General features: G+C 40.8%; 1 protein-coding gene across 1 annotated transcript in view; it reads right to left on the minus strand.

Moving 5' to 3' along the window:
• LOC148892058 (teneurin-3-like) overlaps positions 1-13229 on the minus strand; it is a 244330-nt gene that overhangs the window by 147252 nt on the left and 83849 nt on the right. Inside the window, exon 2 of the mRNA XM_089006884.1 lies at positions 4315-4558. Within this exon, the coding sequence (XP_088863010.1) occupies positions 4315-4558 (244 nt within the window). The remainder of the gene's footprint in view (positions 1-4314; positions 4559-13229) is intronic.

Genomic DNA, 13229 nt, shown 5'->3' on the forward strand with positions numbered 1-13229 from the left:
CCATCAAAAAGGTGAATAAAACAACTTTATTTTATAGCACGGTTTATTTCTTTAATTACAGTCATTATGGAATGTGACTCTCTTTCTAAATAGCAATTCCCTTTGACGGACCTCCAACGCCATTCCATCAAGCCATCAATGACCATCACAAATGTAAATAAAGTGACTTTATTATACAGTGTAGTGTATTTCTTTCATTACAATACAATATGACATTTATTATACATAGAATAAGATATGTTGTGTGTAGTTTTAAAGTTTATTTTGTTGAAAAGTATATTTTATGGAAACCCGGGAACTGATTATTCCCATTTTAATGGTTTCCTATGGGATTTTTTTTTTTTCGTGATACACACGTTTTGGCTTACACACTCTGTCTGGGAACCAATTAAGTTCGTAAGCTGAGGTCTCACTGTACTGTACTGTAAAATGCATTGTGTGTCGCTTTCTCAGTCAGTGACAATACCGACCGTGATGTCACGGTCGGTATCGTCACCAACTCAAAAACAAGACTTCCTGAATATTCAGTGCGAGTCTTAAAACGTAAAATATAGCGATATGCGATTGAATCTTTGTAAAATACGCTCCATAGAAGTCATTTGAAGTGATTTTACAAATTATGGACACAACTTTTCCGGAGGTGTCGGTTGTCCTTTAAACAGTATGTCAACATGTGAGCATGTACATGTTGGAGAAAATCTCCTTTTCTTCCTGTGCCGAGGGGAAATATTAAACACTGACTTTGTGATTCTTAGTTGGAATTTAGCAAGAGCCAATAAGAAAGCAAACTGAACTGGCTGAGCAGTGTAAAACATGTCTCCAGCCTATTACTACAATATCAGTAGCAGAAATGTGAAAAGTATGTCATTACAATGCTGACTTTAAGAAAAATATAGCAAAAACATTCTTGTGTTTTTTAACTTTCTGTGAGTCATGGATGTGATGCCATGACTACGAAATGTCCATGACAAGCGCTATCTTTGAATTCCACCAAATCACCAATAAACACTTTCGAGATTGGTGAAGGTTGATGGGGATGTTGCAATGGGCGACTGCACTGTCGAAAAGGTGGTATTCAAGGTCAAAGTTGAAAACCATCCAGATATAAGAGAAGCTGAGCATCTCCAAAGAAGTGGAAACAGTGCTCGCGTCGAGGAACTGGTCAGAGAAAAAATGCTGAATCCATCCATACATTCATCTGCCTGTCGCATTTCCCATCTGTCTTCTGCTTTGATTCTTCAACTGTCCTCCAAATGTGGTTTGAAGCAACGCGTGTGTGTTTCACCATTCTTTCAGTTTTTCTTTTTTATTAACCCAGTTTGAATTTTCTCCAAACCAAACTTTGAACCTTTTAATACTCAAACAAATCCAAGCCAGAGAGTCGCATTGGTATAAACTTTTCCCAGCTCATACAGGAACAAAGTCAAAATGCTGGAGGTTGTAAAGATCATAGAGACCGATATCCCTCCCACCATCAATCCTTCAGGCATCCCCATTTTTCACCCAGGGAGCAATCAAAATGGGGAAAAACGATAGGAAAAACGTATTGTTGATGATAATTTCTTGGGTGAAGTAAAGGTTAACAATAACAACACCTATGCATTCCCATTAACACACATTCCAATTGCTGGTAATCAAAGTTGAATTGACAAATTGATATTTACCAATTCATGTGTAATTTTTTTTTTTTTTTTTACTTTTTGGGTGTTTTTTCTGATATGCATTGAGCATTGAAAACGAGAATCTAAAGTGTACATTAAATAAAAATATATGATAGATGTTATTTTTTGCCCTGATTCGATTATTCCAAAAATATTGACTCTTTTCGGGAACCTATGGCCCGCGAGCCATATATGGGCTCTTTTGATGATGACAACTGGCTCGCCGCTAAAACTAAATACTGTACATATTCTCACGTTTTTGCTGCTCATTTCCCGTTTGGGCGGCAGTTGGCGGAAAGCGCAATTTTGATTGGATGATACTGACCTATGGCTGTTGATGTCAAAACAGGCAAACACCCCCTTTTCAATAAGCCTGGCAAGTTTAAAAAATGACATTTCGTGGACGGAAAGATTCGCCTTAGTGGAGAGAAAAACTTCTGCTGTGATGATAATTTGCAATGAAACAATGCAATGAATGAAACAGTTGAATATCAGAGGCACTATGACAAGCCACATGCTGACGTTGGCATCAATGTGAACGACAGCAGAAAGCAAGCGTGCAAGCTAATGAGAGTGTGCAGGCTAGCTAGCAGTAGCTTCGCCTATGGACCCGGCAAGTTGACTTTCCTTCCAATCGTTTGGCTGGATTTTTTAATCCAATCGTGAGGAACGGAAAACAATTCATGTTAATGGTGAGTATTATCAGAAAGTTATTTTAAATAATATATTCTAAAATTTTGTTGAAATCACGTGCGTACGTGTTTGCGCGTGTATGTGTGTGTGGCTCTCACAGAAAACTTTCTAAATATTTTACTTTTACGGCTCTCTTAGTCAAAAAGGTTCCAACCCTTGATCTACAGTATAGTATGTTGATTAACTTAAGTACAATTGTTCAAAGCAGCATCGCAGGAAATAAATTCCGACTCATAAGCTAACTTATATCTACTGTTCCTCATACATACGTCTTTCTCAAATCCTTGCTGGTTTTAGTTGCAGTACTTGACAATGAAATAAATAATTGCTTTGAATTGTGTAAACAAAACTAAACATTTTCATAAAATGTGCATGGTGCACACGCACGCACACACCCACACTCTCACCCACACACACATACACACACGCACGCACTTGCACACGCACACACACACACACACACACACACACACGCACACACACACACACACACACACACACACACACACACACACACGTACACACACGCACGCACTTGCACACGCACACACACACACACGCACACACACACACACACACACACACACACACACACACACACACACACACACACACACACACACACACACACACGCAAACTCACACACACACAAAACATGTTTCTGACCATTTCAAGTTCTCCACTAAGATTATGCATCCCTTCTTCACACTCTAGGAACGACCATTAAGCAAGATTAAGCAACCTTTTACATTTGTCAAACAGTTGTATTTTAGCCAATTAGTCGGGCCAAGAGAGTGAAGCATTAAGATGCTACAGAGTGCAGCAACAGAGCGAATCCAACATAAAGTCCGCCAGCTCATACTGTGTGGGTGTACAGCTACTGTACATGTTTAAAACCTCACTCCTCTGAGCCTTCAAAGCGCTGAATCGGCAGCCTGGACTCCCAAGCCATGCAGGTTGGGCTCGGAAAGCAAAACCACACATCAAAATAACAAAATAGTGTAAATATTCTTGGGTAGCAGGGCAAAATGGACTTTTTTTTATGCAGCGCTACATGTCGTACCAAGATCTGACAACTGCTCGGCACAGAAATGAGTCGCTAATGGCACTGCGGTGGGACAAGATGGGTCGACTCCAAATGGGATGAGCATTTTAATTTGACTGTTCATTCGGAATGAGATATTATATTAGTTATCAGATCACAAGCTCAGAAAGGGAGGAAATCACATTGCTGTGGAGAAAGTAAATTTGAAATATATAGGAATGATTTCTCCAGGTCCGTTAATGGTGGGGCTTATAATAATAATAATAATACTAACAATAATAATAATAATAATAATAATAATAATACATTACATTTTAAGCGCCTTTCAAAGCTCTGAAGGACAATTTACAGTCACAGACAAGCATAGGTACTATAATAAATAAAATATAATCACAAATACAATGCAACAAATAAAATACAATTCTAAATAGAAACAAGTGAGAGAGCTACACAGAAAATGCAATGTTAAATAGGTGGGTTTTGAGATGGGACTTGAAGGTGGGAAGACAATCGATGTTACGAATGTTGGGAGGAAGTGAGTTCCAAAATTTGGGGGCAGAGGGAATAGAAATTTGAAGAAGGTCAGATAGGTATGGGGGGGCAAGGTTATGGATAGCTTTAAATGTATAAAGAAGAATTTTAAAGTTGATTCTATATTTGACCGGGAGGTAGTGTAGCTCTTGGAGGACGTGGGTGATGTGGTGAAAGGATGACATTTGATCCGATGATCTTACGGGTCAATTTAGTTCCAATCCCTTGCGTTCTCTCAATAAAATGTGTTTTACATCTCGGATTGGCTAATGAATGAACAGAAAATTGCCATCCTGTTGATCTAATTGTATTTAATAATAATACAACTTAGTCTAAATCACACTGCTTGAACTTCATCTGTGTTTCAACCAAATTGAATTTACCTTGTTTCCAGAGGCACATTGCTACCCAGCACCCAGCTGTCTTGCAGCGGGACGCTCTCTGGGGGTGTGGTCTGCAGCTCGGCAGGCGACTGGCCGGCCGCAGGGGCCAGGCTTCCAGTGGGAGGAGTTAGCTGGCCTGTATAATTCAGCAATTTACTGGGGTGATGTGATGACTGGTGGAGAGCTGTTACTGAAGGCTGGTGACGATGTGGGTGTTCCACAGGAGTCGAGCTGGATAGTTGCTCTGTAAACGTGAGAAAACAAAGTGAGATTAGAGAGGTCTGCCTGACTTTTAACGTGCAATCAAATGTCATCATAAATCATCATTTATTGACATTGAAAATATTGACCTGCTTTCGCAAATCTACATAAAAAAAAATACGTCCTCAGAAAGAAATCAAATTTGCAGATAGAATTGGTCAGAAGGTGGCATTTGTGCCTTTGTGGGATGGAACGAGATCACTCCAAATAAATCATTGCCATTGAATTTAGGGTGGTGCCAGCACATCAGTACTTGCTGAAGTAGTAATTGACTTGTACTGGTCCCAGAGATGAGATTGAAACTAAAAGATGCACGCACTGGATTATGAAGTGCACCTTAAATGGTGGCCTATTTTGTAATTGGATTGGATTGGATTGGATATGCCTTTATTAGTCTCACAGTGGAGAAATTTACATTTCACAGCAGCAAAGTGATGATCCAAAATGGAACTGTATAGTGCCACTTAGCAGTTTTTTTTACAACGATACTAGTGCAGCGTGTTCTACCGGAAACAAATTCCTTGTGTGTTCTACATACTTGGCAATAAAGATGATTCTGATGATTCTGATTCTGATTCTGATTCTTCTTCTTCTTGTTATATATCTTGTTATATATTGGACGCACTGGATTATAAAACGCTGTTTACACTAGACAGAGTGACACTCCTTCCGTTTGATTCAAGAGGAGTCCATCGTGTTCTTCAACTCCGAAAAATATAAATGAACGATTACATCAACGAAACAAGACAAATTGAAAATATTGCATCAAAAAGGAAAGGAGCGTCAGCGCAGAGCGCCGATGCGTATGTGGAAATGTTGCGTCTTGGAATTAAAGCAGATTTATGTGGGACAGGAGATGTGAGACAATCTCTTTTCGTCAATGGATGCTACAGCTGCGTGTTTGCTTTCAACATTTAGCTTGTAGTCGACGTGCACATTCCAACATGATGTCCCTGATACACTGGTGGAAAGACGCTTTGATCCTCTCCTCTTTCATCTAGAACTGCTTCATGTAACAAAGAGGGTACAGAAAGTGCTTAAGAATGAAAGACTATGTGTCTTTGTGTTGTCATATTATTTGTTATTTTGTTCTTTCGACTTCAAGTCAAGGACAGTACTCAACGCGCAGGGTCATCTTTTGAGGAAAATGAAGTCTTTTGGGTGCGCCTTATACACCGGAAAATACTGTCAGTAAAAAAATAAATACAGTCCAGTGAGACCTTATGAACTTAATTGGTTCCCAGACAGAGTGTGTAAGGCGAAAAGTGTGTATCCCCAAAAAAAGTTTTCCCATAGGAAACCATTAAAATGACAATAATCCGTTAACTACTAAAATACTAACTAAATAAGCCTTAAGACTACACACAACATACCTTATTCTATGTAGAAAAATGTGCTATTGTATTGTAATGAAAGAAATACACTGCACTGTATAATAAAGTCACTTTATTTACATTTATGATGGTCGTTGATGCCTCTTAATTGACACCTGTTGCTTTCTGACTTGTAAGATCTTCCGAAACTGAGGCATCACATTATCATCCATCATGTTGATGATTCTGGATGGAGCTGTTCAATAAAAGCCTGCACATCAACTCCTGAATGGCCTGCTTCTGCTTGTCCTCTTGAAGGCAAATCAAATCCTCTGTGTTGAAGACCTCATTATGGTCAGCAACAAGCTCCTCGATGTCATCTGCATCCACTTCGAGTCCCGTAGGCGTCGTAATCATGTCATTAGTGAGGTGACAGCGACTCGTTGAAATGATGAGGGGGTCAACACGCACACCACGCGCATTTGCGATCCCGGAAAGCACCAAACTTACGCGATCGCAGCTAACAATCACCTCCGGCAAAGCAAACTGTTGGATTTGCCAGCACGAGACACAGCTAGGCGCAATGCGTCGTAATCATGTCACTGGTGAGGTGACAGCGACTGTTGAAATGAAACGAAATTGAAGTGTCTTCTTCGGCTGGCGGAGGTCGCGTTCGGCGGCCCCGCCCCAGCTGTCAACTCGCACGTGACAATTTTGGTGTCATTAGTCACGTGAAAGCATCGACTAAATAACGCCTTTGTGTAAAGCTTTTAGGCAAAGGATGGTAGCAATGGTGAATGGTACCGGGCTCTTTATTTGTAGAAGGGTCGTAGAAAGTTACTCTCAGGGAAGTGACACACAGCATGAGAGTTGTGTCAGGCTGAGATTTACATGACAGCCGCGGTCTGCACATGTGACGCCACAAACACACACCTCGTTTGTGGTTCTCCATGATCTCCTTCTTCTCCTCGACGGTGATTATTAGGGGATCATCTTGCATTCATTTCCTAATAGTAAAATTATCTGCAAAAAGCTGCTCGGAGGCGATCGACGTGTGAATTCAGAGAGAGGGGGTGTGGAAAGGTGCGCCGGCTGGAGCGCTGTTCGGTCATGTGCTTCCGCCGAAGATCCGAAGATCACTCCGCCATATCCGAAGATCACTCCGCCAGCCGTGGTGGGTGTGTATCGCGAAAAGTAGTGCATATTTCAAGGTTTAATTTTCATAAATTTGACATTCGTAAACTGAATAATTCGTAAGGTAAAGTGTTCGTAAGCTGAGGTCTCACTGTACATGAATTTGCTTCTATGAGGAGACATGATTATTCTTGCAAGAAGGCTCATGAATAATTTGGTATGTTCCAGTTTTTTTTTCTCATAATCCTTTCATATAAAGAAAAAAGACTTGAGGAATAGTAAGCCATGTTAACGCATCGAGCTAGCTAGCTATTTGCTATCTATTTGCTATCTAGCTGGCTGGCTGGCTATCTAGAGAGATATCTATAAGCTATATAGCTATCAAGCTGGCTGGCAAATGATCAAGCTAACTCAAATGCTTTCACCACGCTGTTTGTGTATGCACCTGTTATTTGTTTTTTTTTTTTTTTGTGGTGTACGTTACTATCAGTGTCATTATTCTTGATCACTAGTTGTAATTGCAATTTAAAAAATTCATACCGTTTCATTTGTAATATCCACATCAAGTTGGTCCATTCTCTTCCAAACAAAACCAGTGTTCGTTAATTCGCCTATAACGCTCACTTTAACATGAATGGACTTTCATCTTTCTTTATTCTGTCCTCATACCTCTATTTTTGCATCCCCTCTCTTGAGCTCAGCCCCTGTTGCTTTCCACCCCGTTCCTACATGCACTCCTTTAGTGTAGGCAGCTGCATCCCTTTCATAGGTCCTAATTAGTGTTCCACATTTTTCTCTGCCTATTGAGCCACCAGTGCACTGACCTCACAGATACCCTCCCTTCCCACTCCATCTCTCACTCACTCACTCACTCACCCTTGTTCTCTATTTTATTTTCACTTGCCATTTTAGCTTTTGGTGCTCCATCTTAAACAAGTACCTAGCCAGACTTTCTTTTTCAATCTGCCGAATTGTTTGTATGTAGGACCACATTCAGTGGTCCTAGAGTGGTCAGTCAGTGTGTTTTCCTTTGCCTCATTGTCTTTACTTTTTTATATGTTCAATCTAATTTTCGTCATCACGGTCAACATGTAGACCATCTCTTGAAATGTCATATGCCTTTCTGAGTTCAACAACTTACAAGTTATTAAATTGCTTTTTAAATTGTCATTGAAAACATAAATGATGGACCATGCAGCTAAGTTTTGAGTGCACCTTCTTATTTGCTATGGTGATGGAAAGGCTAACAGACAATGTTGGACAAAAATCTCCTTGGACGATGATGTCTACAGAAGTGAAGAAGCGTGTCCAAGCAGGCTGGAACGGCTGGAGAAAAATGTCAGGTATGATGTGTGATAGAAGGGTTTCAGCTAGGATGAATTGAAAGGTGTATAAAACGGTGCAGAGACCAGCCATAATGGTGGACTAGAGAGAGATGAAGATGTTGAGGTATTCTTTGGGAGTGACCAGGTTGGATAGGATCAGGAATGAGTACATTAGAGGGACAAGTCATATTAGAGGCTTTGGAGAGAAAGTCAGAGAGGACAGACTGAGATGGTTTGGACATGTGTAGCGGAGAGAGAGTGACTATATCAGAAGAAGGATGCTGAGCATTGAACTGCCAGGCAGGACACCGACAGGAAGACTTAAAAAAGGAGGTTTATGGATGTTGTCAAAGAGGACACCAAGGTCGTTGGTGTGAGAGAAGAGGTTGCACAAAACCGGGATAGCTGGAGGACACGGATTCGCTGTGGCGACCCCAGAAAGCAAAAGACGAAAGGAATAGAAGAAGAACATGTACATTTACGATCAACAGTAACTCCCAGAACATAAATTATAACCCCAGATATTTGTCATTTTCAGTGCTTTATAAAACTGGCACTAGGGTAATGATGTGGCTAGAGCAGGCATGGGCAAACTACGGCCCGCGGGCCACATGCGGCCCGTTAGGCTTTTTAATCCGGCCCGCCGAATTTGGCCAAATTATAGTACAAACAGTGTCGAAAACTCACTCACAAAAAGTTAGCGAACAACAGGGCAGATAACTGAAAAGTTGCCTGCACCATTTTTCACAACTTGAAGCACAATGAGACAACTAATCACATTAAAAAACATTGTAACAAAGTATAAAGTTTTTTTTTTTTTAATCAAGAATGCACCTACTATAAATGCTACCTTGCTTAATTTACGGTAAATGTGCACGGCTGTAGATTTTACTGCAGTAGTCGATTGTTATTGCCGTGCACAATGCAACGTTTGCATTACTTATTACGAGCCACTAAGCCCCTTTCATAAGTCTCACGTACACTTTACAGTCACGGTTTAATGTAAATTTACGTTTTGTAGCGTCACATATATTGTTAGCTTCTTTTGAATCTTTCTTCTGGGCTGAGGTTCTGCGCATCTATTTTGGAAAATGACATGCAATTGCACGACTTTATAACGCTAGCGAAAGTCCGGAAGAAAGAAGAAGGCTTCTGATTGGCTGCCGTGCCGAGTATGCAAATTTCAACTGCAGGTAGTCTATATTTGTGTGCTCGGCGACGGTACACGTGTATTGTTTGCGCGTGAAGGCGAGGGCGTCAGAGAGGAGTTTGTTGAGCGCGCGGTCAGGACAAACCATCTATGATTTGGCAGAATTTAACACAAGTAGGTATTATTGAGCTTGAATATTTCGTTGTGGAATAATATTTTTGAATGTTGAAAGTGATTCCATTTTTTCAATAAATGTTAATTTCTTTAACTTTGCCCCTTCGATGGAAACTTATTAAAAACAGACGCAATCTTGATGAATCACAGTGCATATGTTATTTTAATCTATTTCCATTTCCTCCTCCAAGTATCTGCGAAATAGTATGCAAACGCCATATTCCTTGAGACAAATTTATTAACTGATCAGGGATATTTTTCACATTTGAAAGACAGTTAATAAATTGGGTTGTAGTGTACTTACTGTGCTATGAGGTTTGTAGTTTTTGTACATACGACATTTAAAGGACAACCGGCACCATTTTTTGTTTTTGTTTCCCATTGACATCAGAAAAACGTTTTATAGCATCTAAAATACCCAAATCAGGCAGGCTGATATTTTTAGTTAAATGAAAAACACCAATAAAAATGACTTCAAAATGAATCCGGAAATGGCCAGTTTCAGAAGGTCCCACCCCTTTGTTCGTGACGTCACGCCAAGACGTCTTGCCTTTGATCGAGAATCAAAACAATGGCTTCAGATTCGGAGAAGATGTTTTCTTGTTACTCATCCAGTTATGAATATGATTCAAATAGTTCTGAAGAGGAAAGCATAAATGTTTGCAATTGATTCAAGAAGTCCTCCCATATCAATTCGAGCCGTCAATGACAGCAATGTAGCACCCAGAAAATGCAGAAGATGGCGCCCAAGCTCCGTTGGAAATGGGCTGATTTGTCAGCTGGGAATTTGTGTCAGCGAATATCAAATAGTTGTCTTGGTGCAACACACAACGATTCACCATGGTGTTATTTATGTGTTTTCCTTCTAATTTCACCATCAACACGGATCAACACGAAGTTTTCAGACCAAACAAAGCACCCAAAATGCATTGTATGTCGCTTTCTCGGTCAGGGGCGGTCCAAACGTGACGTCACATGGGCATCGTCATCAACTCGAAAACAAGACTTCATGAATATTCAGCGCAAGTCTTAAAACGTGAACTATAGCTATATGCTGTGGAATCTTTGTAAAATACACTCAGTCGAAGTCATTTGAAGTGATTTTATAAATTATGGACATAACTTGTTCAGAGGCGTCGGTTGTCCTTTAATGCTTTAGGTTTAGTATTTCCGGCCCAAACACTCCCTCCAAATGCTCCTGGCCCGGCCCCTCTGTCAAATTTTAGAACACAAGGCGGCCCGCGAGTCAAAAAGTTTGCCCACCCCTGGGCTAGAGTATCCTCTTCATAGCCAAAAGGTTGTGGATTTGAATCTATTCTCTCACTCAAAAACTGTCTTCCACCAACAGTCAAGAAACCAGTCTGCTGATGGAGAGCTATCGCGCAATCACACGTGACTTCATAAAGGCAAACATGATGGGGATCGTCCGAATATCCGTTGATGGTTGCTGAGTGTTTGTGTGGAGGACCTGAGATGAGAACGTTTTCAGATGGTAATTTTGGGAAAGAAAAACTTGTTTTGCAAAATACTTCCTGCTGTCTAGAGAAGCTGGACTGATACCTAAATAGTGACATTGGAAAAAAAAGACAGCGTGGCTAGTTTGTCATTGACTGAAAGCATCATTAAGGAAGATTTTAAATGGTTATTTAAGTCACATGGCTCAAAGCCAAAACTCGTGGGCCCGCTACATCATTTTATGTGGCCTCGCGAGCAAATTATGTGTGTCAATTTTCATTATCCTTGCTGAAATCCATACCGAAATGTTAACTTGTCAACGGTAATAAATAACATTGAGATTTAGCATTGGCCGTCCAAGAGAAGATGTAACTCTGAAGTGACGCAGAGTAAAACATGAGTTTGATACCTTTAATTCAGTCAATTATGTACCTCACATGGACATTGTATGATAAGAGAATACTCAATTTTTACTGCTTTTGCTACTTTTTGCATCAATCAGAATCAGAAAACCTTTATTTGTCCCACGATGGGGAAATGTGCGATAAAAAAATATCTATCCCTTGCAAAAAATGCATTATCTCACAATTTTTGTGACAGAAGAGAAAGTTAGTTTTGTTTTTCTTTTTTTCGATGTGCTCTCGGTTAAGCCCAATGGAGCGTGTGCGATGTGTGGTGAACAGTGCTGTTCAAGCTCGCCCTGAGGGCTCCGCACACTGAACTGGACGGATCATTCCGGCGTGACCCCACCCTTGTCGTCAGAATTGTGAAGGCAGACCTTTGTCACGTACAAATTTAGTTTTCTGTCTTAATCTCGCTGACATTAAATTTTTCAGTTCCCCTGACATTGTGTCGGTGTTGCTGCGTGCCCTGTATCAAAGTTCCCTTTATCCAATTTATTACTACGGCTATTGCGGCCACGACGTTCAAAGTGAATGGGGTGTACCCTCTGCTGTTACGAAGGAACGATGATTCAGATTTAGAAAACAGAACAGCTGAGCTCACTGCGACATGGTTTAACTTTAAGGTTGTTTTTAGCTGTCATAGAGTTGCATGTCTGTCATGATAAATTGATTCTGTTGCAATGAAGAATGCTTCTGTTCGGTATAATTATGCTTTTAAAAGAGAAATGCCACATTTTGGCGGAATTATTGCACACATATCCGCCTTGGGATCAGCGATCCCATCATCTTCCGACGACCAAGAAACCACGTCCACTGATCCAACTCCAGCTGCCACCCCTGCCACATTGATGGCATCATTCAAACAGAGGCTAATTTCAAGTTATACGAGCAGAATAACCCCGGTGTGTCAACCTCATGCCAGGTCGTAAACCAAAGGTCCTGAAAAAAGACAAAGAAACGACTGCGCCATATTTGAAGCGATCACTGCCAGACTGCCTAGCCCCTCTCCCCTCTCAAAACAAGCAAAACACCTCCCGTCCCACCATGCCATTCTCAGTCAAACTTACAACAGCCCCTCTCTTGGTTTGTAAGCCCTGGGTGTCTCTCTTGATCAACACAATTCCGTCAATTCCTTCATGATCCCTCCCCAGCAGACACCTGTGACTCCATGGATAGGGGACATCCCTCAACGATCTACATGTGGTCATTGTTGCATGTTTTTGCTCCGTGTTCTACTGATCGGAAAATGATGTCCAGTCTTGCCACACAGCACTTCTAATGTCTAATGGTGTGCCAATCGCCTGCGATTATACTGCTGGTACTTTTATTAGATTTCATTCATTCCGCCATATTTAGTCTCAACAAGTGCATTCTTGGAGCCATCTGTTGACCTTCTGATGAAATAAATATGTTGTGTGTCGATGGTGTGGACACACTCGCGATCAAGCAGCCATTGTCTAATAATCATGTGTCCGGAATATTCTGCTAATAAACCCTTCGAAGTTACTGTTCATGGACTTCAGCCTGTATTTGGAGAACCAAAATCCTCATCATCCGATATCAACGAACACGTGGAGGAAAGAAGGCCATTATCCTCCAACAGGACCCGATTTGTAACCAACCTCACAAATAATGATTATAAGATAAGAGGCAAAAACAATCTGATTTTCTTTAAGTGTGTGCCTGGCAGGCTTCGGTA

The sequence above is a fragment of the Hippocampus bargibanti genome, linkage group LG10 (genome assembly GCF_051943395.1).
Source record: "Hippocampus bargibanti isolate YZ-2025 linkage group LG10, ASM5194339v1, whole genome shotgun sequence".
Classification (NCBI taxonomy): Eukaryota; Metazoa; Chordata; class Actinopteri; order Syngnathiformes; family Syngnathidae; genus Hippocampus; species Hippocampus bargibanti.